The sequence below is a fragment of the Globicephala melas genome, chromosome 5, assembly GCF_963455315.2.
Source record: "Globicephala melas chromosome 5, mGloMel1.2, whole genome shotgun sequence".
NCBI classification, from domain to species: domain Eukaryota; kingdom Metazoa; phylum Chordata; class Mammalia; order Artiodactyla; family Delphinidae; genus Globicephala; species Globicephala melas.
Window position 1 is genome coordinate 120520711 of NC_083318.1, and position 27717 is coordinate 120548427.

At 36.2% G+C, this 27717-nt stretch overlaps 1 protein-coding gene across 5 annotated transcripts in view; it reads right to left on the reverse strand.

The window, feature by feature from the left end:
• BANK1 (B cell scaffold protein with ankyrin repeats 1) overlaps positions 1-27717 on the reverse strand; it is a 358724-nt gene that overhangs the window by 155202 nt on the left and 175805 nt on the right. For all 5 annotated transcript variants that reach the window (XM_060299754.1, XM_030845095.2, XM_030845094.2 and 2 more), the window contains exon 7: positions 19705-19901. In XM_060299754.1, the coding sequence (XP_060155737.1) occupies positions 19705-19901 (197 nt within the window). The remainder of the gene's footprint in view (positions 1-19704; positions 19902-27717) is intronic.

The following is a 27717-nucleotide window of genomic DNA, read 5'->3' on the forward strand; positions in this document are numbered from 1 at the left end:
CTAATCTAGCACTCGTATTATTTCTTCATCTTGATTTGTACCATTGAGGGATTCAGAAAAAAAAGATTATAGAAAGAGTTAAAATAAAATTAATACTTGTATTAGTCAGGGTTCTCCAGAGAACAGAATCAATAGGATGTACATCTATAGAGAAAGATACTGATTACAAGGGATTGGTTCACATGACAATGGAGGCTGGCAACCTCAAGATCTGTAGGTGAGTCAGCAAGTTGGAAACCCAGGTGAGCCAATGATATAGCTCCAGTTGGATTCCAAAGGCATGAAAACCAGGAGAGCTGACGGTGTCATTCCAGTTTGGATGCCAACAGGCTTGAGGCCCAGATAGAACTGATGTTTCAATCTGAGTCCAATGGCAGGAAAAAGCTGATGTCTCAGTTAAAAGGAAAGTCAGTCTTTCTGTTCTACTCAGGCCTTCAACTGGTTGGATGAGGCCCCCTGCCCCACATCAGGGAGAGCAACCTACTTTACTCAGCCTGTTCATTCGAATGTTAATCTCGCCCCAAAACACCCATTTGCTGTTTGATCAAATATCTAGGCACCCCACGGTCCAGTCAAGTTAACCATCACAATACTCTTGAGGGTCAGTAAAACTATAGTGATAAAATAGTTCAAGAAAAGAGCAAAGGATAGTGGTAGAAAGTTAAGCATATAACAGCCATTAGCTAATTTAATTTGACCTACTAAAACTAGAATTTGGTGTTTTCTTTTTCTGTATTCTTACAGGCACTTTAGTCTATCTGCATAGAACACAGGTAAAACTGAATTTGGACCCATCTGAATTGAATCCTATGTGATATACAGCAATAATTTTCTGCAGAAAGATCTTCTGTCAGATCTAGAGTGGGATAAGTTTTCAGAGAACACACTAAAAAAAGGTTAAGTGTGCATTTCCCAAGTATTGTGATGTAGTCTAGTGCAGTGTTAAAGCATGAAAGCTAGAACTATACTGCCTGGGTTCACATCCTAGCTCTAAGCTCTACCTCCTACCAGCTGTGTGACTTTGGGCAGTCACTTAACCACTCTGTGCTTCATTTCCTCATCTGTGAGTGGGGATAATAAAACAGAGCTGTTATCATAAAGCAGTAAAAATCGCTACCAGTTCATAGTAAGTTCTGTATAACTTTTTGCTTATTTTATTATTTCTGATTCTTATACTAACCTGTTCTTTTCTTTCAAAGTACTTAATTGCTTGCTAGAGATTGAATATGGGAGGTAAAGTTTACAGTAGAACTTTGAAGGACAGATAATAAAGAACACTCGTTCCCTTGTTTATTGTCTATCTCCCTATTTAAATGGGAGTTCATGAGAGGAATGATTTGTCGGTCTTATATTACTATAAATGTAACAATATCCAACACACAGTACACACTTAATATCTGTAGAAAGAATTCATTCTTTTATGCAACATATATATAATGTACATATATGTACATATGTGTGTGTGTATGAGAGAGAGACAGCTTCTGCCCTGAGACCATCACTGTACTGGGCATGGCAGATACAATGGTGAACAAACATCTACTTCTGTGGAACATACGCTTTGGTGGGAGAGATATTAAACAAATATCCACATACATTAATAGGTAATTATAAACTCTGATATACTCTCATCAAATAGATAGTGTGATAAAGGAAATGGATTCTAGGCTTGCGTTTATTAATATATTAGTCATATTAATAAATGATTTTGTTATGAAGATGCCATGAAACCTAATATTAAGTGGAGGTTTACATTTATAACATATGATATTGAGCATGGTTTAACAAATTTCCATTCTTTTTTATAACTGGAGTTCAATTGAATTTTGTTCCTTAATTAAAAATATTCACAGCATTATCACTTTCTGAAATTACATTGTTTATTTATTCATTTATTATCTCTGCACAACCAACTAGCTTTTAAGCAACAAGAAGGGCTTTTAATGGTAGTTAAATGTTGCTAAATGCCAATTGCCATTACTCAAATTATTGTCACTTAAATTGTTCTGGGAATGGAAGACCTCTATTGACTTAATAAGTAAGAGACAGATTAAAATAAAACATAATAAACATATTCATTTTATTATGTCTGAGGAGATGTTACAATTTAACCTGTTTAAGAAGAAATTTGATGAATATTATTTTCTATATTTACTTCAGGAGCTATATCTTAACCAGGAAAGAAAAAAATTCAAAATATGGAATATTCATGTGCATATATGTATTATTTTAGTTAGAAAAGACTAAGTGTTAAAATAATTCTCTCACAAAGTGATTGAAATATTAAAATATATTCATGGGGAAATTTAAAAATGATGATAATACAGTAAAACGAAAAACATCGCTAAAGCTTTACAAATTCCAAAGACCATTTATATATATATTCTGATATTTGATGAAGCAGATTTCAGAGAGAAATAAAAGTACGAAGTTTTCTCTTTTCTCCTTCCCTCTCTAACAATCCTATCATATTAGATACAGAATGAATGCTCAGTAAATAACTGGGGATGATTATGATGATAATAATATAATGATGAGGTTGACATTCTATTTAGGAGCATGGTCTAGACATAAGGCTGGAATGTCAAGGAAAGAACGTCTAAGAAGATGGGAGGTGAGAACCTGACTCACTCTCTGAGTATTTATTATTAAATTTAGGTCACCCTGCCTCCCCTTGTGCTGATCCACTCAAAGGCTATGCTAAACTTGTAAAGAATCATTTTAATCATTACAGAATTCATGCAGTGGGACCCTGAAGTTAGTAGGTTCTTATTATTTTTACAGCTAGACATCTTTTCTCAAGGCCATTGGATGAAAATTCTGGCCCCGGAGTTGACTAACTTTCCAACTTGTGAGTCTCAGTTTCCCCAAATGTAAAATAAATAGCAGTTCCTCAGAGACTAGTGGTAAACGAGGAACGAGGGAATATGCACAAAGTTTCCAGCCCAACCTATTATATAATAGGTCCTCAACAAATAATCAACTCCAAGCCCTCCACCCCGCAGTGCTATTGTAATCGAGCTGCAGGCTTGTTCAGCAACGCAGTCCAATACTGCAGTAATGAACCAGATTGCTTAGATAATTGGCATTCTCCCCACCAAATGCAAGATTGATAGATTCAATAGAAATCTATGCAGTTACCCATTTTGTAATAGAGAGTTCTCATCAAGGAAATGGATTAATTGGCTTACTGATGTTTTAGTGAGAGCCAGATTTCAATAAGTGGACTCGGCAGTCCTGAGAAAAGCAAATTAAACACTAATAAACGGAGAAATGTGCTTGCTTAGCCTGAAGTCTCAACCATAGGCTCAAATCAAGGATTTGAGTATAAGATTTGTCAATGTGACTGGATATTAATGTCTGACAGATGAAAACACTCTGGTTTTTTGAAAAACAAAGACCTCAATTGACCCCATGTTCCCTACTAGCTATAGTATCTTTTCTGTGCTTTATCTTTACACCCCAAAGAATTGTTCTATCCTCATTAGTCCCTGATTCCACTCCTTCTTTCCTCACTTGAGCCTCTAAGGGTCAATGTTAAGGCTTTCCCACCTCTCCCAAACCTCTCACGCCCCCTCCCTCAATGCACTTCACACAAACTGCTCTTGACAGGTACACTGCTAAATACAAAGGCTGATTCTCTGTCCTTATCTTAGTTGACCCATCAGTAGCATGTGACCCAGGTGACTACTGTCTCCTCTGTCAAGTTATTTTTTCACTTGAATTTCAGGACAGTAGATTTCCTGATGTCTCTTCCCACCTCAAAGGCTGCTCATTCTTGGTCTTTTCTGCTGGTGTCTCCTATCACCTTAACTTCTAAACTTTGGAATATCTATAGGCATTTTAAATTTATTATGCCCCAAACCAAACTACCAATCTTCCCCAGCAAACCAGCTTTGCACACAATCTTCCTCATCTCAATACAATAGCAATTTATTCCTTCCACTGCTTCTACCAAAATCCTTGGAGATGTCAGTAACTACTCAATTTCTTTTACACCCCACAGCCAAAGAATCGGTAGATCTGTTGGCTCTCCTATAAAACACCAGTATATTTCAAATCGACCACTTCGCACCATCTCCGCCACTGTCATCCTAGTCTAAGCTATTATCATTTCATCATCTATTCTCTGGAATATTGGAATAGTCTCCAATCAGGTCTCATCCGTCCTGCCCTTGCCCTCTACAGTCTGTTGTCAAAACAGCAGCCAAAGTGTCAAATGAGAACACATCTCTCTTCAGAATTCTCTGATGGCTTTCCTTCTCCAAGATCCTCAACATTGCCTGTAAGGCCCTACACTTCTGTCACCTTTCTGACCCCAACTATTCTCTTTCTCTCTCATTCACTCTGCTTCAGGAACATTGGCCAACTTGCTCTGTTCTGGACATGTCAGATACATCCACCTCAGGGCTTTTGCATTTGTCGTGCTCTTTTCTCTTGCTGGGACAGTTTTCTCCCAGATATCTGCATGGCTTTCATGGTTTTCAGGTTGTTATCAAAGGCTGCCTTCTCAGTGAGGACTCCTCTGACTACTCATTTCAAAATTGCCCTCTCCCCAACTCCTCCCAAACACCACCCTACACTAGGTGGTCTTTCTTATTTCTTCTTAGCCTTAAACAGTAATGTCCATCTGATACATTATATGTCTTAAATTTTAAATTTTATTTGCTTATAATCTGTCTTTTTTCCCATTAGAATTCCATGATGGCAGGAGTTTTAGTTCATTTTGAAATCCTTGTGTTTAGAACAATACCTGGAATCTAATAGGTACTCAAATATTTGTTAAATCAATCAATTCATTGACTTGCCAAACTAAAATTGGAGAGACTATGGATTTTTGGGCTCAAGTGAGAGCTGATTAATTTACTTAAAAAACAAATCCAAAAATTTAGCTTTCATCTGGTACCACCTATTTTCCTTTTATATTATATTTTTGGAGGCAAAATAAGTCAGACATAATCTTTAATTTCTCACATCCATATATATCACAAGGAAGTTGTTGCTACATAGGAGAGATGAAGAAGAAATCATATAGCTTGGCTCAGAGCTACGATATTTTTTGAATATTCCTTTAAAAATATTTATATATTTAGTTGTGCAATTTTCTCATAAGTAATCTGACCTTGGAAAGACCTTTATATAAATTTAAAGTAGAAACCATGCCATGATACCAGTAGAAAAGTACATACCCAATCTACATTGAATTATATTAAACACCCTTTTCTAGCCTCAAGCATCAAGAATGAATGAAATTCAAGCCAATTAATAGAGAAGAAATTCCAAGGGATATTCTTCCAATGAAATTTTAATTAATTTGCCTTTGCATACTTTTATTCTGAAAGCACAATGCCATTGTGTTTATTTCATGAGGTCCACTCTCTAAAGCTACAATGTCAATACTGATTGTTCTAATTAACATTTATGATTAATTTTGTCCTCAATGAAACTGCATTTCCTTTTGACCAGCAGGCATACAAGTGACAGCTCTAGATTACTCTGTTCTACACAAGCTAATTGGTTTGAAAGAAGCCAGAGAAAAACAAAAGAACTTAAGTTCAGAAGGTTTCTAAGAAATTGGAAGTCTAAGGATTATAAAAACATAGGGCTCCACGAGACTTTAAAGACCTTTTAGCCAACACATGCAGGAGTGTGACCCTTGGTAGGATACTGAAGACCACCAGTGTCTGAAGCAAATACGTTAAAGATAATGAATTATCTGTTCAGAATGAGATATTGTTTCAACCTTGAAAAAAAATTTTAATGACATGTTAATTATCCCTATTCGAGAAGAACTGTAAGCACATATACACTGCTTCCCTCTATTACTTTCAGGGATTGCCTTGTTACCTGTGGGTATTCAATTACTTTTAACTTAATAAGCATTAAAATCACTATGTACTGAGTCAATAGGTAATCAAAATAGTATTGTTGTTTGTTCTCATAGACCATGACTGATTCTAAGCAGCTATGTTATTTGGAACAATGAAGATGAGAGCAGAGATGTTATAAGTTCTTCCAAAATGTGCATTTGCTGTGGCTGAATTTGCCACCCAGCTGTTTTCCATAAAGTATGACATTAGGACAATGGGAAATGGGCTTAAATTGTAGACTGGGGGGGAGCTTACAGTGGATATAAAGAATACTTTCCCCAAAATGAGGGTACATAGATATTCAAACCAAATATTGCAAGATCAATCTCATTCAGGAATGATACTACGACATCTCAAAAGGGTAAGATTATTCTCTGCCTGGGATGATGAGGTGTGACTTCTCAGGGTTCAGCTGTTGCTAGGACAAAGTGCCATTTAGTGTTTATCAAAAGAATCATTAATTCTGAAAAAACATTTTAAACAATAAAACATTTTAGTAAATACTGATTATACGACTGAAGCAAAAAATTTATTTCACAATTATGAAACAGAGGAGACAAAACAGACCTTGGAATAAGGAGGATGAAAACTTTGATATTCTGAGAAAAGTGTGTATACACTTTTTTAAAGAAAATATGGCATATCTGATGTAGAAAACCCAAATCATGGAAATAATACATTGTGCCTTTTCAAAAAGTTGGAAACATAAAACGTGTACTATATTTGTATTACAAAATCTTTGCTTTCTTGGAGTTTAATGAGAGCTCATTTCATTTGGGATAACACAAACTGATAAGGCAATAACTTGTTTGAGTTGGAAAAAAAACACTCAAAGACTATTCACATACTTTACTCATCTTGCTTTCCCCAGGGCGCTTGCCCCAATTTCCCACCCCCCGCCCCAAAATCAGATTGCCATGGAGACTATCTGGGTATGGTCACGACCCGTGTGATTCTGTCTCTTTCTGTATGGGAAGCAGAATAAGGGATTAAAAACTCGAGAAAACTTTTTTTAGGGTTATAACCTGTGTGTATTTAAAGAGAAAGTATACAGATACTGTTAGCTTTTCTAGGAATTTATGAAAATATGAATTATTTATTATGTAGCAACACAGTGAAAAAACAGCAGCTGGGACATCTGTAAATAGTTGTTACTGAGAATTACAAATGGGAGTTTTGCTTGACTCTGTTAAGCCAAACTAACACCATTTCAGGGAAAGTCTATTTTAAGCAGTGACATACACTGGGCTTAGTGGCCAGGAGAAATGTCTTTCCTGAAAAACGTGTAAAAAAATACTAATTAAAAGTCAAGTATTTTCTCAGAGTAACAGAGTAGGCAGAAATACCACAGACAGCTGCCTTACCCATTTCTTCTGTTCTACAGATGTCTGTTTCTTTCTCTCCCCTGCCTCTCTATTCCTTTTCTTTTTTCCCCATACATGTTTCATGTGATTTTAAGAGTTTCATGGGCATGTTTCTGGCAAATGCTAAAATCAAAACGATGAGAATTTTTGCTTTTGTAATTTCAATTTCTAAAACCTAAGGCACTTATACAAAATTTTAATGAGTAACTAGTAAATTTTGGTATCATGCATATCAATCAACTCACCGATAGACTGGATTTTTCACTTTTGAATCAATTTTCATATTGAATCAATATCAAGTAAGTATTAGATAAAATCTCTCTTCTCTTTATGGTGATGCTTGTCTAGGCTCAAACATTATCAGAGCAGCACATTGTGTGATTAAATAAATATGACCGCTAAGTGCTCTTAAATGGCATGATTTCTCTTTCCTTTCCTCAAATCAGTCAGGGATTACTCCCTAGAAGTAAATATCAGTCTTATAAGAAGGGTATTAAATCCAAACTAGGGTAGCAAAGTTTTATCAAGAAATCCGCTTCTAGTCCTAAAGTCAGAATTCTAAGAGGTCCAAAGCAAAGCTGCTGCACTTGGATGTAGTGATTTTTCTGTCCTTAGGGAGGGAAATTCAGCCACTTCCCACGTGCATAGGCTCAGCACTCAGAGCCAGTCTTGGGGCCGTGCTTGGTGCTGTGGCCCTGATGTATCAAAATTCGTTATTTTTCACCCGATGAGCAGCATTTGGGGCTTCTACCTTGTTCAGAACCTCTTACACATTTCAGGTAGGGCCATGCCTACTTTTTGGCACAGATGTTGGCGTTGTGATGGATTCTTCTCTGATGAACATTTTGAGCAAGTGAAGGCAAACTGCAAGCAGTAACCTCTTGGGTTTATCCCCAAAAGGATTCATCTCATATTATATTTCCACTAAAAACGAGGCTATCATGTTTACAAGAAGTATATAATAATAAAGAAAGGAGTTGAATATAATTTTAAATTAAAACAGCAGGACATAAAACGTTTTTGCAATACAACAAATTTGTAAGAATAAAATGGAGCAAATGTATGCCTCCTAACAGCTGACACCAGGATTCTTCTCGAGGATAAAGAGGACTTTCTTTGAGTTCCTTGGAAAATTGTTTGAAGAAGGAAAGTGATATTTTAAAGACCTAAATGCACAAGAATGAAAGAAGATGAGTAAACTCCTGAGAGTCTGCAAAAGCAGAGAAGTGAGGCCTATGTGGGGCAGTATTTGGAGGCAAAAAGGCTAATTATTATGGGTCAAGATTAGTGCCAGGGTCATTGCTACAGAGAAGCTCCCTCCATGCCTCTAAACCTTCACTAAAATTTGCTATTGACACAGAGGTCTCTGTGAATGGTGTTTGTGTGGGAATCTAGGGAAAAGGTCAACATTGTCTGGGATCTGGGAGAACTGGAAGAACTGGAAGAGGATGCTACACCCAGAACGTGGAAGTATGAAAAAGAAGCCAGAGCATGGAGTTATGCACTATTAGGAAAGACATAAGAAATCTCTTACTCTAAAAGTTCTAGGGATAATTAGAATATGAGAACCTTTTAGCTAAATAATGGGTTTTGAGTCATTTAAATTTATTTAAATTTCCAAACATGAATGTAAGGAAACGCATGTTTAAAGTGGTTATTTCTAGAAAGTGGAATTATAAATAACCTCTATATTGCTCTTTAGTTTCCAAATATTCTAAAATAACCATGTGTTATTTTTAAATTAAAAGGAAAATGTAAATAGATGCATTTTCTCATTGGAAGATATCAAATATAAAATTTATTTATTTCTGGATTACTGTTGGTTTATGAATGCTACATAAAAGAAAGTAGGTATTCAGTTTAAAATACTTATCATGGAATTTTGTCTTCTGTATTCTTTTTCAGATTGCATGCCCAGACAGATTTATAAAACAGTGGACAGGATCTCTGTATAATCAGGTTGAAGTCTATAAAGGAAAATCTCAGCTTGGCATAGATAAGTGATCCACTAAAAAGAAATTTCTGATCTAGTGAGAGCTTAAAAATGTGGATGTTGATTTATGTGGCATTCATAACCTAATCATTTTAAGAAAGGAAAACAAAATGTCATTTCTCAGAAATTTAAAATGGATGTATAGTCACATATTTTGTTCTTAAAATATCAACAACTTATTCATATACTGAAGGCGAATATATAAATAAAGAATAAGAACTGAATAAGTACCACATTAAATTCTTAGAAATATACATATAACATATGGTAGGAGAAACAAAATAGATCTTTAGCAGATGTTCAGTTACCTTGATTGCTACTAGATACAAGTTATAAAATTCAACAAATCTATTTTCAAAATTTTTACTTTTATTATTACTAATAATAATTTGGACGATAATGATAATTCCTTTTTTTTTTTTTTTTGGTCGCACCTTTTGGCTTGTGGGATCTTAGCTCCCCGACCAGACCACAGGGATTGAACCCAGGTCCTGGCAGTGAAAGCACCGAGTCCTAACCACTGGACTGACAGGGAATTCTCTTAATAATTCCTTTAAATGGAAATTGCTGTTTCTCTCTCTCAGTTGGAGTGTGTGTCTGTATGTCTCACAAGGTGCTTTATTTTATGATATTCTGATCAAATCAAAGTACCACTAAATTGCAATCTTTTTTTTCCTTCCTATTCTGTGTTATTTTTTCTCTCCCTTGAAGTGATGAATAATGACAAACATTTAGAAAAGAAAATCTTTCCACAAAAAAAGCAGACTAAAGGAATGAAAAATATCTTGATTTATTTCATTGCATTTTTCACTTTTATTTTTAATTAAAAAAAAAGACAAAACCCAAAAAACAGAAAACCTATTGTCTGGATTTTTAAATACCTACCATGAATGTGTGTATACGCTCTTTTAGGCTCTAAAAACAGGATTTCTTACTATATATTTTATTAAAATCCCATATTAAATGTTAAAGTTTTTTTTAAAAAATAGATCTATGGTCCTACCTAGGTCATTACTGTACACAAGGCAAAGGAGAATATGTATTCCATGGAAAAAATCACATAAAATGACTGTTTTCTGGTCCAAGAACTCAGAGGTTACATGTGCTCTGCCTTTTCCCCACAATTGTACATTCCATTCCTTTCACCCAAATGCATCCTTCATGTTTCTCCATTAAATGCTCCTTATTTAAAATTCTGTTCATGATTTATCTTCTTAGGAAAAATTCCATGTGATTTCAACTGTTCCAATTACCATCCTGCCATTTTAGGGTCTTTTAATATTTATGAAGATGTTTTGGACATTTTTATGTTCATCTATTTCATCATGTTCTGGGACACTAGCTATCACTTTATTTGTCATGAGCAATTTCAGCACCAGTGAGACTTTCTTTTGCCTGAGGTACTTTGCTCATTGAGTACCCTGCCACCAAGGGGCTTCAGCCTTAAGCATTCATGATTTAGGGAGTGAGATTATTGCACAATTTTTCCTTTTACAAAGAAATATCCTTTTCCTGTTAAATGAAAATGTAATTATAATCGGGAGTTGAATTTGTGTGTTTCCCTACAAATCCCATAACTGCTTCTTTCCAGACAAGTCTTCTAACTCCAACCAGAAATGCCTACACGCTGCTCCATTGGACATTGTTTTCACTTAAATACAATACACTGTAATACAGGATAAGTATCAATTTACTTCTTACGTAATTGCTTTGAAGGAAAAAGTCTTAATATTTGTTTTAAAAAGTCACTTTTAAAAATCAAAATAAACAAAAACGTTTAAAACCACAATTTAAATAATTTCCCAATTGAATTTAATCCCTGTCCCATAGGGACAGTTTTCTCTGCTCTTTGGTTCCTAGGCTCCAATGCTTACCATCATTTTTTTTTTTCATATACAATTCAACAGAGTCATCAGTCTACTTGTGTATTAACCAGAATATAAATACTAAAGATGAAAAATAAAAGATAATACATTGGTAGTATTTGATTTTAAGGAAGAAAGAGATAAGCAGTAGTTTAAAAAATCATTAAATGGAACTTAGTTAGCAGTAGTTTAAATTAAGTGGAACTTAGTTGGGCTTAGGTGAGAAATACAGCTCTGCCAGATGAGTGCACATCCCCAATCAACAGTCTTAGCTTAATTTCTTGATCTGTAAAATGGGAGTAAAAATGTCTGATTCACACAGATTAGTATACTGATCTAATGTGGAAGCACCAAGCATAATGCCTGACACAGAAGTACTCAATAAAGCCTAGCTTGTTTTCTCTTCTTTCCCTTCCTTTCTTGAGTCAGATCTATACGGAACAAAAAGAATGAGCTTGCACTGAATGAACTTAAGACACATTTCAGGTTATGTTATAGGAACAAGGCCACTAATATCATGCATCTTAAATCAGTACACTTAATATGAACAGCCAATTCGTAATTTCATGGCAAATGTTCACAATCAAGAAAAGTCAAAACGACCTCCATTCTGATCTTGTGTATTTTCACAGTCGTGTATTCTCATGTGAATGTTCTTTAAGACTTCCCCCAAACCAATGGTATTTATAATTCCATATTCAAAAAGCATTCATTAAAGTCATTCACAATAATTATGCTACTAGTCAACAAATGCAATGAATAGTATCCTCATGCTTAGTAATTGTTCAGGAACTACCTACTTTATTAAACTGACAATAACAAATATAAAATGAAACTGCTTACTTCTCTCATATTCACAAGAGAAGCATATGATCTCTTTCCCTCTCTTTTCATTTGCAATAAAATAACAATCACATAATTTATCCAGTGGTCCTTGCCATGTAAATGCCTACTGTTGCTAGGACAGATATTTTACAAATTAGAAAACTGGAATACCTAGATATTCTATTCCTAAGAAAATAAATTTTAGTAAGAACAATATAGAAATAAAATCACAAAATACCTCTAGATGTTTAGATAGAAGATGATAAATGTGGTGGATAATGTTTTAATGTATTGCATTGGCCTGAATCTAGTTCTTAAAGGACAAAAGTTGTTTGTGTAGGATTTGAAGAGAGATTCAAGAAGATTAAGTGTGGGTTTTAACACTAAAACACTGGAATATTTGCCAAGGTCAAAACCACTTGTACTGTGATAATGAACAGCTTTAAATGTCTCTTTCACTAATGGTAAGTTCCTGGAAGCTACAATAATTTTTTGGGGAGGAGGGTTATTTTTCTTCTATCCGAATTTTTTTTCCCCATAGTCACTTGTCTTAAAGAACTACAAGAAAATAATACTTATTTCTCATCTTGGATAAATTTATCCAAATAACACTTAAAAAAATTCTCCCTAGGGGGCTTCCCTGGTGGCGCAGTGGTTGGGAGTCCACCTGCCGATGCGGGGGACACGGGTTCGTGCCCCGGTCCGGGAGGATCCCGCATGCCGCGGAGCGGCTGGGCCCACGAGCCATGGCCGCTGAGCCTGCGCGTCCGGAGCCTGTGCTCCGCAACGGGAGAGGCCACAACAGTGAGAAGCCTGCGTACAGCAAAAAAAAAAATAAAAAACCAAGAATTCTCCTTAGGGTTAGAGCCTTTACTATTGTTATTATTCAATAAACATTTATTATCTACAACCTGGAAGACACTATATTAGATGCTGTGGGGAATATGGAATAAACAGAGCATGACACTTGCCTCCAGGAACTGGAAAGTTAATGTAATCAACACTGATTAATTGATTCATTCAACACTTATGTAGTGAACCCATAGTGTTGGCCAAAAGTTGTGTTAGATATTAGGGAAACTGCGGTAAAAGAAATAAAACTGTCCTTGCCCTCATGGAATTCATAATCTACTGGAGAGACACACATGCAAAACAAACAAGTAAATAAAAATAAATAACCGTTCACCAGTACTTATTAATACTTTAAACTATAAAAAGTCCCACAAAAGAATGGGTCCTCGGAAACAGAATAACAGGAGAACAATAGATAATTCCATATAACTTTCAGAGTGCTTATTACTTGTCAGGTATTCTTGTACATGTTTTACACATATTTATTTATCATAACAATGGTACCAAAAAAAGGTGTTCATCTCCATTTTAGAGATGAGGAAACTGAAGCAAGGAGAGATTAAGTGATTTACTCAGGGCGCATCGCTGGAAAGTAGCAGAGTCAGTATTTAGACTCAGGTGGCTCCAGAGCCACCTATCTCAAGATACGTGGCTCCCAGACTCTAGCACATAATGTTCCTGGATGAGGCTAAAATTTGGGAAGGAGATGAAAGTTAGACAGTGGAAGTACACACCTACAGCCTCTTTCTATGAAGGTCTCCTGGAATAGGTGGAGTTTGAGCTGAGATTTGGGCATGGTTAAGAGCTCAGGATATTTTATTAAGGAGGAAGGGACTTCTAGGTAAAGGGAATAGCTTGAAATAATGAAATGAAGGAAGGACAAATGGACTTTGGCAGCTGAGTTGTGCAATTAAGGATGAGGCTAAAATAGTCAGCTGGGCTATGCTGTGGGGGGTCCTCAGTATGCAGCCTGATATGGGATGGTCTGAGGCCAAAAAGACTGGGAAGGAAAGACCTCCTAGGGGGCTTTTTAGCGCAGCCGACCAGAAGAGAGATAATGAAGGTACAAACCAAGGGAGCCACAGAGAGAAGGAAAAAGAGGGAACAGATGGGATAGATGATGTGTAAGTACAACTGTTAAGTAAGATATGGTAACTGAATGAATGGCGTGGATCAGGGTTGTATGAGGGAGAGGGAGGCTATGAGAATGGATTCGGGGTTAAGTCAGACATATGTTTAGCAGGGTGACTTTGGGCAAGGTACTTTATAAATCTGTTTCCTCATCTGAAAAATGGGAAATAGTATACGCATCTGTGGCTATCTAATCAGGAGTTGAAAATGACTTTCAAATTTTGGCCAAGTAAATATTGCAGATAATTATGCCATTAGCCAGGAGAAAAGAAAAAGATCATTTGGTTCTGTTGAGCTCTAGAGGCCTGTAACATATCCATGTGGACACATTCAGCTAGCAACTAAAACTGGAACTTTAAGTCAGGAGGAAGGTCCAGGTTAAAGACAATGATTTAGCTGTCAATCACCAGAGAAGACTATGTAGAAAGAACCTTAACTGATGGGGTAAGAGAAGGAAGTCACAAAGGGTGAGTGGAGATTTAGGAAGAGGACAGGGTCAGGGAATCCAGTGCCAAAGCTTGAGCCAAAGAACATCTGAGAGGAATCCAATGGGTCTGATCTACGGTAGCTTATTAATGGTCTTTGACAGAGCAGCTTCAGTAATGGGCTGAATGCGAAGCTTGGATTGCTGGAGGAAAGAAATGAGTGAAACGAAAAGTCATTCTTTCAGTTAGTTCTGGTACTGAAAAAGAGATCAAAGAGAAGGCAGGGTTGTTGGGAGCGTGTGTGTGTGTGTGTGTGTGTGTGTATTTGAACATGCTTGTTCAGGGAAAAGTCAGTATAATGGGAGAGATTAATGATGCAGGAGAAAGAGAGGATATGATTGATGGTGAGGTCTCCAGTTGATATGAATCACAATAAATCAAAAGAAAATAAGGTGAATGCAATATCATTTATTAGGGATCTACTATATTTTTAATGTTTTCATATTATGTCATCAAGTCCTAAAAACATCCTGTAAGGAATTATTTTTTCTATTTGCAAATAAAGGAACTGAAGCGGAGAGGAAACAAAGAGGTTGCTCAAGGATGGAAATGTGGTATTTGATGAAGTTAGGATTCAAATCCAACGTGGCTGAATCCCAAGACCCCATGACTAGAGGAAAAATAAAAATTTGACAAAGAAGAGGAAGGAGTTGAGGGAGTTTTAACAGGATGTTTACAGCTGCAGAGTTAGAGCATCAAAACTGAGTTTGAGGACTTGGGGAAGAATAAACTTCTGTAATGCACCGCTATGGTCCATTTAATGGGATTTTAGAAAGAGACTGCTAAGTAGCTCCAAAAGCATAACTGAGACATGAATTTGTAATGCATGCCCTCAAGTGCAGTTATGTGACTTGTTCCAGTTTCTTCAGTTCTAACAGAACATCAGTATTGAACAAAGGCTGGAATTCTAAACTTCATTGTAGGCTGGCGTATTAAAAATAAATGCTGAAGAGAGCAGTTGTGTTATTTGTCTATGAATATACTAAACCTAAACTTAAAAATATCCTGAATATAGAAAGAACATGAGCAATATGTATTTTTTTAAACATGGGATCCGGTTAAGGATATTACTGGGTAAGTGAGATCAAACAAGTCCTTAAATTTGACACTTGCCTTCTGTCCCATCAATGAGTAAATACATGCTGAGCACCTCGTGGGCACCTGATGGTGGGAGGGGTAGGGAGCCCATGACTCATCATTAGCTTCTAGACTTACGAGAAAGAAAAACGGAATAAGCAAAGCAGGGTATGCTGCCATTTAGAGGGAATTAGCATATACTAATATTTACTAAATTAAATGGAATAATCCACTAGAGCAGGGCTCCCCAACCCCCGGGCTGTGGACCGACACCAGTCCAGGCCTGTTAGGAGCCGGGCCGCACAGCAGGAGGCGAGCGGCGCAGGAGAGCCAGTGAAGCTTCGTCTGCCGCACCCCATCGCTCACATTACTGCCTGAACCTTCCGCCATCCCTCCTCCCTCCCCCGCACCCCGTCCACGGAAAAACTGCCTTCGAAACCAGTCCCTGGGGCCAAAAAGGTGGGGGACCGCTGCTCTAGAGAAAGTACCAAATGAGCAAAGCCAATACTGAGAGAAATAATGGGCTAAGAAAGGTGAATGTTCACTGCCCGAAGCATAAAGCCTAACTTCCGAGCAATGGGTTCCTACACCAATCAGTCAGCCTTTGCTCTATATTAGGGATACTCCAGGTGCTTCAACATCTACCTCTTCTGTACTGTCATTCCAAACCCTTGACCGTTTGAAAAAGATCAGGGTCACTGTCTATCAGGCAGACACTAGAGGGCGACAGAATCAATCTCGTGCTCTCTGTCTCCCTCTGGTGCGCGTGGGCGCACACACACACTAGCCCACGGTCCACAGGGACAAACAGCAGTCAGGCTAAGTCAATGAGAGCAGGCAGTCACAAGAATCCCATCACAGACGTGAGCAACAGAAACATTCCCAGGGAGGAGTCCTCCTGAAAAGTCAGCGAGAGAAAGTGACCATCTCTGAAATTTTCACGAAGATTACGTACGATTAAGATCTTACTAATATACACACCAAACTATACGAGTGAACACTGTGGTGGAAGAGAAAAGATACTAAGTGGATACTGTTCCTAGTAATCACCTGTTGGTTCTCCAATTCCAGAGCCGGCCCACAGAGGAGGATGTATTTCCCTGTCTACTTACATGGGATCTAATCATTTTCTGAAGTGTCTAAAACTGATGGAGGTAAATGGGGTGACATACTCAAGATAACACAAAGAAATATCACATATCATTTGGCTTAAAACACATTCTAATTTTGGCTGTACACTTTATCTTAAATCACAAAGTATCTTGTAATCTGTGGCCAAGTTCCACTTTAGTTTCAAATTCTCAGGTATTTCTGACTTAAAAGGTAAGTTTTTAGAGGACTGAATGAGTTGTCAGTATTGCTACTTGTTATTTGAAATAGTCTGAGATTTCCTCAAGAATTCTATGAAGCAAACTGTGGTTCACACTCAACTGTGGAATTAAACACCAATCCTGTGGCTTTTTGTCCATCCGCCTTTCATATTAATTCTTCTAGAAGGCATTGTCAGAAACTGAAAACTGAGTAGTTTATTTGAAAGACTTGTATGGGTTATAGAAATGTATCGCATTATTATCTATAATAGTACTGAAAACATGAAACAAGTGTAGTTGTTAATGCGATAACTATCAAAACAGGAAAGCTATTCATTCATAAGCAAAAGTCTCTATTCATAGATTGTACATAAATTATTAACCTTTCAAAGTAAAAAACCCCACGAAGAAACATCAAGAATGTGACTCGAGGCTCCTCCTTCTTCCTCCTTATTCATCTAGCTAACAGATGGTACTTGTTCGCTTATGAACGCTTGCTACTGATTCTCTTTTTATCTTTATTTTAAAAAGTCATGAGCCACCTTTTCCTTCTACCTACCCATTTTATTCAGCAATGACCAAACTCACTGTGTTGTAACTCCCTGTGAGATTCTAAAATGAACCATGTTTCACTGATGGAGGATTAGGAAGAATTGAAGAAATCAGTGAATCAGTTGCGGGGTATGTTTGAATTTAAAAATATATATATTTCTTCGGTACAGAAGTATGGTCAATTGGTGGATTATAAACTGCAAACTGAAAGAATATCTGTTCCTTTCAACAATTCTGAAAAATAGTTCATGGAAAATTTGAATGCATATGTGACAAATCTGAGATTTATCAGAATGTGGTTATAATATTAAAGCTATGTAAATGTTATGAAAGAAACAATAAAGTATTTCAGCAATGCAAATAGATCGCACATTTTTTCTCTATTAAGTTTAGATATAATTTTAAAAAGACATAGCTACTAAAATTTATAGTATAAAGTCTCAACATGTGTTTATCTGACACACTTCCATAGTCACTTCCTTAGTGACAGCAGAACATCTGCAAAATAATTGATCTGTCCTACCTATAATGTCAATGTCTACTATAGACATGCTGGCAAAATGTAACAGCTCACGAGACAGAATACATGAAATAATTTAACAAATTTCATAGAATAATTATCAAGTATAACTGCAAAATTAGAATGCAACCACTATGAAAGAATAAATAGTCACCTAAAGACAGTGATACCAATCTACTGGTATCAATGCTATTATTGCAGGAGTAAAGGTATAAATACCCAGAGGATGAGAGATAAAAAATCATTTCCCACATCCATCAAATCCTACCCTCACAGTTGCTTTTGTATCTACTGTCATTATTATTTAGTACTATGTTATTTATGAAGTATGTGCAGTTTTGCATGGGGCTGCATTTGTTAAAAGCTGAGTCCTCACTGGAGAACCGTAAATGGAAGCGTCACTCTTTGAAAATCAGGGATCATCTTGGAAAGTAACCCTGGATGTTGAAGACTTCTAGGGGAAATTTTAACTTCCGCCCACCAGTGGTTAAAAATTTGAGAATAAGGTTGTAGAGAACTGAGTACCCAGGATGTAGGAATAGTAGGACTATTGTGGGCCAATTTACAAGGCTGAATTGATTCACTGACTTACCTGAGACAGATGCCATGTTGCATTGGTCAATGACTATGTACAGTGGATAATAACTAAAATGAACGCATCCATCGGATATACGACAATCACTATCTAAAACCTTTCCATGAATAAAAATTATGCTTATTCCTCATTTGAAGGACATAGAATATAAAAAGTAGTTTATTAATTTTATTACAAAACTTAATTTCTGTATTTATTGTAAATAAAATAAATACTTGTATTTTAAATACAAGTAGTTCCAGATGGTGGATGATACCCATGCTCTTCTGATAACTATTTGCTATTTCTTAAAAGTGGAGAAAAAAGTTAGATTGGTTGTCATTTTACTCTCTGGCAATCAGAAATACCGATGGTTTTTAGAAGTCCAATATTACATTTACTTAACCTAATAATCGGAATATATGCTAAAATGACCAGAAGCATTTCAATGTTCTATATTAACTGTTCTTTGGCAATAAAATTATCTTCTGAGAATCCAAAGACAAATTCTGACATATTCACCAACACAATAATTGCCTATTATATTTTCCTAAGAGCCATCAGAAGTATAATTCACTTTCTCGAGCAACATGTGCATACCTTTGTTACAAACAGAAAATAATTGCTTTTCTAAGGTTGATTAAGGAAACACAACGTGTGTTTTATGTACTAAGGTAGTATCCCCTCCTTCAATCGTCCCTTGGTTGCATTCTTACAGAACTAATATCCTTCAAAGGGTGTTCTGAAATTTGGAGTTTCAACACACACAATAAAGAACTGGGACTTAACAGAGAGAGAAAGGGAATCAATCTCGTATCAGAAACAAAGTTAAACAACATGGCTTAGCTTTTTACTGGGTAGACTTTTTGAATAATTATCAAAATATATTCCTTTAACCTAGTAAATATCTATCTCATTTTACGTGCCTAACAGCGCCTACTTAGACTTTTGAACAAAAGATGAAAAGTAACAGGTTTTCATTTCCTTGGTAACATCTCCTTTCCAACACTGAACAGGCTATTCAGAAGCCAGAAAGACCAGATAAGTTTCAAAGGGGCTATTTAGGGCTGGGAGTGTGGAGTCAGAGCTGGTTTATGGCGTATGAAGACAAGTTGAATAATCTTGCAAAATGCTTAAGACAATGAATGACTCAGGACCAACAGACGCTAAAAACTAGCTGTACAGTAGCATCATTTTCAAGAGCAATGTGCATGTACCCACACACACATACATACATATTAATTTTATAAAAAAGAGTTTTAGAGATAAAATGGAAAAATACTTACTGAAAAGTCTTCAAAGATTTTCTTGAGTTCTTCGTGACCATGCCTTTCAGCAATATGTGCTGGATCTGAACCCTCCAAATTTTTTATCTTAGATGCCCAAGTTGCTCCTGAACAGTGAAGCAAATGAATAGCCAAGTTCTTTAGGCCAAATTTTGCTGCACAGTGGAGAAGAGTTGGAAGTTCTTTGAAATAAGGACCTATAAGCATAAGAATAGGATAATTTTTTTATCATATCTCGAACCACATAAGAAAAAGTCAAACACAATCTACTCCTAAAAGTAATTCCCACAAAGTAGAGCAGACTTTTAGTGTGATTTTGCAAATAAGAAACTGTCAGTGGTTTTCGCAATGTAGACCCGCCCTCTTTCTATTTCTCATCTTAAAGCAAATATAAACTAATATTCTCACTAGCATTAGTGCCTCCCCCTTATTTGTTGGGTAAGTTTAATTTAGAAAGGCATATGGACCTCCTAAATGTAAAACAAAACCAAAACATTACATTGTAATAACTCCTTTTTCAATGTACTGCAACGTTAACCAAACACTAAATAACAAATAAATTCATCTATAAAACTTTTTGTATTTTCTACTGCCATGCCTAGTTTGCTTCTCTTTGAAGTTGAAATGAACATGAAATTCCTGGGGGTGTGAGTTATGTTAGATTTTTATGTGAAATTTTTCTTTCAAAAAGTAACTGCAACAGCTAATAAGCACTTTTATAAAAATCTTCAATATGGAAATTTCCATCAGGATTTTACAGGTTTCATATCAATGTTCTGGAATTTGAATTTCCTAATTATATGTTAGCTATTAGTTAGAAGACATGTATTAATTATGCATAACTATAAAACGATGAATATATACTGCTATCACAATGCCAAAATACACACACACACAAGCACACACACACATGCGGATGAGTGATGGTTTGTTATTATTCTACACTTTCATACCTAGCTAGAAAAATTGTGTTATAGAAATTACATACCAGCTTACTTTAATAGCTATGGCATTATTAGAAGCAAGCAGTGTGAAGACTTATAGCAACAGAAACAAAGCCATCAAAGCAAAAGTCAATTGTCTTCCAGCAAAATTCTAAAGCAATGAAAACAGGCACCTCATAATGTTTTGGAAAACTGTGAATCTGGCCTCATTTACTTTGCTGTTTTGTAGACCAAGAAAAAAAAAAAAAAGGAAAAGAGAGGGGATTTAAACCTGGAGTTTTCAATTCACTTGGGTGTTTCAGGGCTGAATAAATTATCTAGTTTGTTAGTTTGTATGTTTTAACAGGAAACATAACAAAACAAAAACCTTCAGGACATGTTAAGAACTTACAGTAAGGAAATATTTTATCCTTCAAAATGTGTTAGAACTAAAATGGCTGTAGGTAAATCTAGGATAGTATTTCAGTGATAAAGGCGCTTGTCCCTTCTTATATGGTGAGCAGTGACTAAAAAATTATCAAATATTTTATGAAGATGAGCTTATAAACGCTGAAACTGTTCTAGGTACCAATTTTCAAAATAAAAATAATGTATTTTCTCCAAAAGAAATTAAGATATAATTTTCTATTTATTTTCATTTACATGAATTATAAAATAATTTCTGCTATAATTAAACCAAACCAAAGTTAATAAAGAAAAATATTTGCATGATAATGTCAGATTTTTACATGCCCTTGGTCATCTTTCGCTTTGTCATACCATACAATATACAAAAAACATCATCACCTGCCAATAAATGCCGTATGCATTGTTCTTGCACATTGTTATTCTGTTGTACTTTGAAATCACTGTTAATGCAGCTTAAAATATATTTTCATTAAATAAGTGTTTAATCATTATAGGAATACATTCACCTTTTAACCTCACCAACTTCCCCTGTCAGTAAATTCTTCAAGTTTAAGGTAATATAATATTAGAAACAACTACAATAAACTTCATTAAAAGTCTCTCTATTTTTGTACACCAGGAAGAATAAAAAGGACCAAGTGGACATGGTTTTCCAGGGCTCACTTCTTAACAGTTTTGATACTCTGAACCATGCTTTCTGGCACACAAAAGCAAGAAGTTCTGCTGATTTAAGATTATGCTGCTGATACTAAAAGGGAGTACAGGTTTGAAAGCTGGCTCCTTTAATTTCCATTTCTTTATTTCATTTTTAGTTGTAGCTGAAAAGTCATTAATCTTCTAGAATGCTTTGTGAAGTTAGAGACATGAAAGAGTTTTGGAGGACATTTTTCCAGTTTCCTATCCAGTAACAGAATTTCATTCCTAGAGTCTATAAAAGATGATCTTCTAGCTACTGCTTGCATAGCTCTAATGAGAGAGTGTTTTTTACTTCCTAAAGCAGCCTGTTTCTTGATTAGACAACACTGATCATTAGACATTATTACTTCTGTTGAGGTGAAATGTCCTCTAAATTACCATATCTTTATATCCTTTGGGCAATACAGAATATGACAGTTACAAAAGCATGGGCTTAGCGTTAGTTGGCTTTGCCATATATTCACTATGTGAAGTTTCAGCAAGCCACCCAGTATCTGAGCCCAGCTTTCTCATCCAAATTTGTAGGGCTACTGAGATAATTAAATGACAACATATAAAAAGTGCCCAGAAAGGTGTCTGAAACATAACAGGTTATAAATTATTATAACAGGCAATAAATTATTAGTTTCCTTCTCCTCCTTCTACATCAAATAGTTTAAAGCATCTTTGTCCTAACTCCCCTTTGCCCCAAGCTTATGATCACTCATTCTTTTCATTATTCCAGAGTAGTTACCATCCTGAGAGACTGACCCTGGAATAGTTGGTCCTTTACAAAATGATGAATCCATTTCACACCTGCCCCAATGTCATCACTACAGCAGTACCTTTCATTTTCTTGGATGAGGTCATTTTGCCTGCTTATCTTCATTATGTAGGAGATGCTCAGCTTGCTAATATAACATGACCAATAACTAGAAAATTTCTAATTTAAGGTATTTTTTTACATTAGTATATGACAGAGTTAACAGTTCAAAAAATTAAATGATTCATAGGAGCTGTATTAATTATTTTAATACTAATTAGATTGTGATCTCTAGCACTGTTTTTTCCAGAACGTCAAATTAAATACACTCAGTATGTGCATATCTTATTACTATACATATGAAATTTATATACGAATAAAGGTATTCATATCAATAGAGGTATGATTATGCTAAGAAATAGTTTGGGTTTTTCAGTATCCTGCTTTTTATAAAATCATACTTTTTATATTTTAGCCTTGATTGGATTATTATGAGAATGTGAGATATGAATGGATTGCTCTGTGTGGGGAACAAGCATGTTTGTAATAGCATAAGATGACGAAGTTCTTTATCTTATAAAATAAAAACTTGCTGGGGGAGGCTATACTCTCTTATGGGCATAGACTCAGTGTCAGAGAAGGAGTGCTTATCAAATAATGTGTCTGTGACCCGGGGGAGTATTACATGCTGTCCCTTGCTATTCTTCAGTGCTTAATTTCATTCTAGATCACATGATCACTAATGTTTTTGCTAAAAGATATTGATGTTTCGATTGGCTTCTGAAAAAATATAGAAGTATAATTTATATTTAAAAATACACTGATCATGGGTTTCACGCATTTTGACAGTTGTATACACCCATGTAACCATCACCCAAAACAAGCTAAGGAAACTTCTATCACCACCACAAGTTCCCTCCTGCTCCATTCGAGTCAATTCTTCACTTCAGAGGCAACTACTGTGTAATTTCTATCAACACAGATAAATTTTATTTCATCTTGTATTTCATACAAATGGAATCATACAGTATATACTCTTGTATTCCATCATCCTCTGCCCTCTATTTCTAATGAGAAGTCAGACGTAATTCTTATAATTGTTTTCTGTATGGCATGTACTTTCCTCAACACACACATCCTCATCCCCACCCCTACCACAGGTACTTTTAAAATTTTCTCTTTATCTCTGATTTTCACCCCCTAGTAGAATATATACAAAAATATTATACCTACACACACCTTCAACTATGGTATGTGTAGGTATAATATTTTTGTATATATTCTACTAGGGGGTTGCAGAGCTTATTAAATCTGTGGGTTAATGTCATTCCTCAATTTTGGATCATTCTCAGCCATTATTTCTTCAAATATTTTTTCTGCCTCATTGTCTCTCATCTTTATTCTGAGAATTCAGTTATACGTGTTTGATCATGTAGTAGTATCTCATAGACCTTGAGTCAAAACTGAGCCAAATTAATACGTAGATGAGCTGAGCTTGTTTTTTTTTTTTTTTTTTTTTTTTTGCGGTAAGTGGGCCTCTCACTGTTGTGGCCTCTCCCGTTGCGGAGCACAGGCTCCGGACGTGCAGGCTCAGTGGCCACGGCTCACGGGCCCAGCCGCTCCGCGGCATGTGGGATCCTCCCGGACCAGGGCACGAACCCGTGTCCCCTGCATCGGCAGGCGGACCCTCAACCACTGCCCTGAGCTTGTTCTTTTTTTAAGGCTTTACTTAGACACTGGATTTTTCCTCTCTTTATCAGCTTGAATAATTTGACGGTCTTCAAGTAAACTGATTCTTTTCTGTTTTTTCTACAATTAGGCCCATCAAATACCTAAAATTTTTCTGATATTTTATGTTTCTAGAATTTCCTTTTGTTTTTTATTATAATTTCCAATGCTCTGATGAAATTTCTATCTCTTTATGCATGTTGTGCAACTTTTACAATAGATTCTGTAACATATTTATCATAGTTATTTTAATGTTCCTATCCGAATTATTTCACCATCTGGAGCATTTCTGTGTTTGCCTCTAATGACTGTCTCTTTTCTTGACCACAGGTCACCTTTCATTCCTTCTTTGTGTTCCTTGTAATTTTATATTGCATGCTGAACATTGTACTAAAGGACTGAAATAAATAATGTTTACCCCCAGAATAAGGCATACCCTTTCTTCAGTCAGACAACTAGACTTGGAAGCTGATTCAAATTAATCTGTAAGTGAGCAGAACTTGGTCATTTTCTGAGGATTTACTTCGATTTAGTTAACCACTGGCTTCAAATTTTGAGGGCAGAATCATAACTTTCTTCAGCACAGCTTGGGATCTGAGCTTTGGTGAGACTCAAGAAATCTCTGTTGCTCTACAGACTGGCTGCCAGCCTTTGGGTCACAGGATGGCTCTTTTTTTTCTCTCTAGTTCTGCCTCCAGAATTTTTCACATCAGAAAATCTTGCTCAAGACGGGAATAAAGACACAGATCTACTAGAGAATGGACTTGAGGACACGGGGAGGGGGAAGGGTAAGCTGGGACGAAGTGAGAGAGAGGCATGGACATATATACGCTACCAAACGTAAAATAGATAGCTAGTGGGAAGCAGCCGCATAGTACAGGGAGATCAGCTCGGTGCTTTGTGACCACCTAGAGGGGTGGGACAGGGAAGGTGGGAGGGAGACGCAAGAGGGAAGAGAAATGGGAACATATGTATATGTATAATTGATTCACTTTGTTATGAAGCAGAAACTAACACACCATCGTAAAGCAATTATACTCCAATAAAGATGTTAAAAAGAAAAAAAAAAGAATATCTTGCTCAGATTTTGGGGGGCCTCTGTATACACTCAGTTAAGGCAGACTCCTTATTATCCCAATAGCTTGGAGGTGTTTTTTCCACTTTTATGCCTCTCTGTATTTAGAATCTGTCTGCTGCTGCTTTCCACATGGCAAAAGCTTTGATGGGATTTGTCTCAGCAACCCTGTCCGACTCTCACTCTTTAGCAGCCACTAGTGGTCCTCAGGGATTTTAAGGATATCTCTCAACTTTACTGCCCTCGAGGGTCCAGCCATTGGTATACTAGCTCTGTGCACTTATGACAGCCTACAAAAGAGAGTTAGTGGGTGATACAGACCCACTCTGTAACAGGGACTCTTTGGGATTTTCATCCATCACAGTAGCCTAAGTACAGCCATTAAATGTTTGCTAAATGTTCAGGTGGTTTCTCTTTACTCCTCATCTACAGTGAGTTCTTATCCTCCTGGGATGGGATGGAAGTCATGAGTTTCTTCTCTTTTGTGAAGGACTTGTCCCTTTCTGGAATTTAGTTCATTTAGATTTCTTTTGTCATTCATTTTCTGCTGTATTTAAAAAAGAAACTGTGATTCTGAAGATCATCTTGCTTGTTTCATACTATTACAATAAGAACAACAGACTCTTATGATGTTGTACATCTTAATCAGAAGCAGAAGTCCTATGAGACCTTAAGACCATTTAGTTATTTTCGTAAACTCACAGCATTTGTTTTGCAAACAGTTTGTTAATCTTATCTATTAGATTAAAATAATAGATTCCTTAAGAAGATATTAAAAAAAAAAGTTTTAGAATGTGTTTAATCTACAGTATAACATCTGCTTCATTTCACAGCAATTTTCATTTAATTAATGAAGATTCTTTATATCTGTTTCTATTATCAAGGTGTGAATAAAGAAGTCATAACTCACACTAAGGGGTGACCAATTTGCTTTTGACTTTTCTTCCAGACAAAATGAATTTTCAGTTTTCAGTTGTTTCAGCCAATGTCTGTCAAATGGTAATTTCAGGGGAACAGAATTAAGTGTCTGGCAGGGGAACTTTTCAATGAAAATCCAATTTCACTAGTTTTTGCAAATAAAAATAAATAGATGAGCTAGAACCTAGTAAAGAAATGTTTGTTTGGGCTGAGCCATTTCCAACAGTTCCACATAATCCCTATAAACGATGGCCAATAATTAGATTGAAGTTATCAAACCAAGCTTCCAAAACATTAACCTAGCTCACCAGAATAATAAAGTGGGAATATGTCCTGGGTTAGCTTTAAAAATTTTAAAGTAAGATGAGTATGCAAACTGGACGTGCATGACCATGTAATCCATTGTTCTCTTAAATCACTATCTGGAATAGTAAATCTTTATTCACTCAGTGCGTGATGACCAGGTGGCCACTATAGGACAAAACAATGAAGCACACAAAAAAGAGAAGATAAAAAGTCAGGAGATCTGCATTCTAATCCCAGCTCAGCTACGTGGTGCTTATGAAAGTGCTTTCATTTCCCTGCACCTCAGTTTCTTCATTTATAAAATTATAAGGTTGGGGTCAGAATTGTAGGATTTAGGACATTCTTCTGAGCTAGAGGCCATGCCACAGATGGTTTTAGGGTAATTTTCCCTGATGCGAATCAGATACCAACGAAAGGAGTAAGGATGATATTTGTGAAGGCTGAAGAAAGGTAATGGTTTTCATTCCTTTCATCACAGGATTTGGAGTCTGATGAAATGTTAGTATTTCTGTGGATCTGTAAGACAGAGCATTGCTGGGTTTATGAATCTGATTGCCCTGTGACAGGAGAAGCACATATACAACATGTGAGGTGTCACTCTTCCTGTCTGTTGAAAGAGTAGACATTTAATCCTATTTAGGATTTCAAGCAACCAAAAATACTACCAACATTATCGTATTTCTAAAATCTTGATACTGTAAATTAAATGCACATGGGAAATAATGGTTCATTAAAGGCCTTTGGTGCAATTTGTTATCTCTCATATTACAAAATATGTAAGAGTGGGAAGCTTGGAGTCCATGTCTGGAGGTAATGTGAGCAAGCAAAGAGGCGAGTGCATTTCTAATTAGCAGTTCTTGGAATTGGTATTAATTAAAATTAAATCTCACAGCATCTGAATAGGGTTGTTTATAGTCCACTTTCCACTACTGAACCCAGACAGTGATGAGGCAATAAAAAGAGTGGAGCTGATCCACGTTTAACCAGCCCCATCTGTGGCTAACCTCTGGTTAAAATAAGAAATCTCTAGAAATCCATGTGTGATTGTACTGTGCTCCTCTGTGTTCATTTAAAAAATACCTTTTGAAAATTACCGATTTTGTCTCTTCTGATTCTTAACAGCAAAGGGACCAAGAACCTAGAAAGAAGCCAGGAAAGAGCCTAGAAAGATCCCGGAAACCTGGAACAGCAAGAGT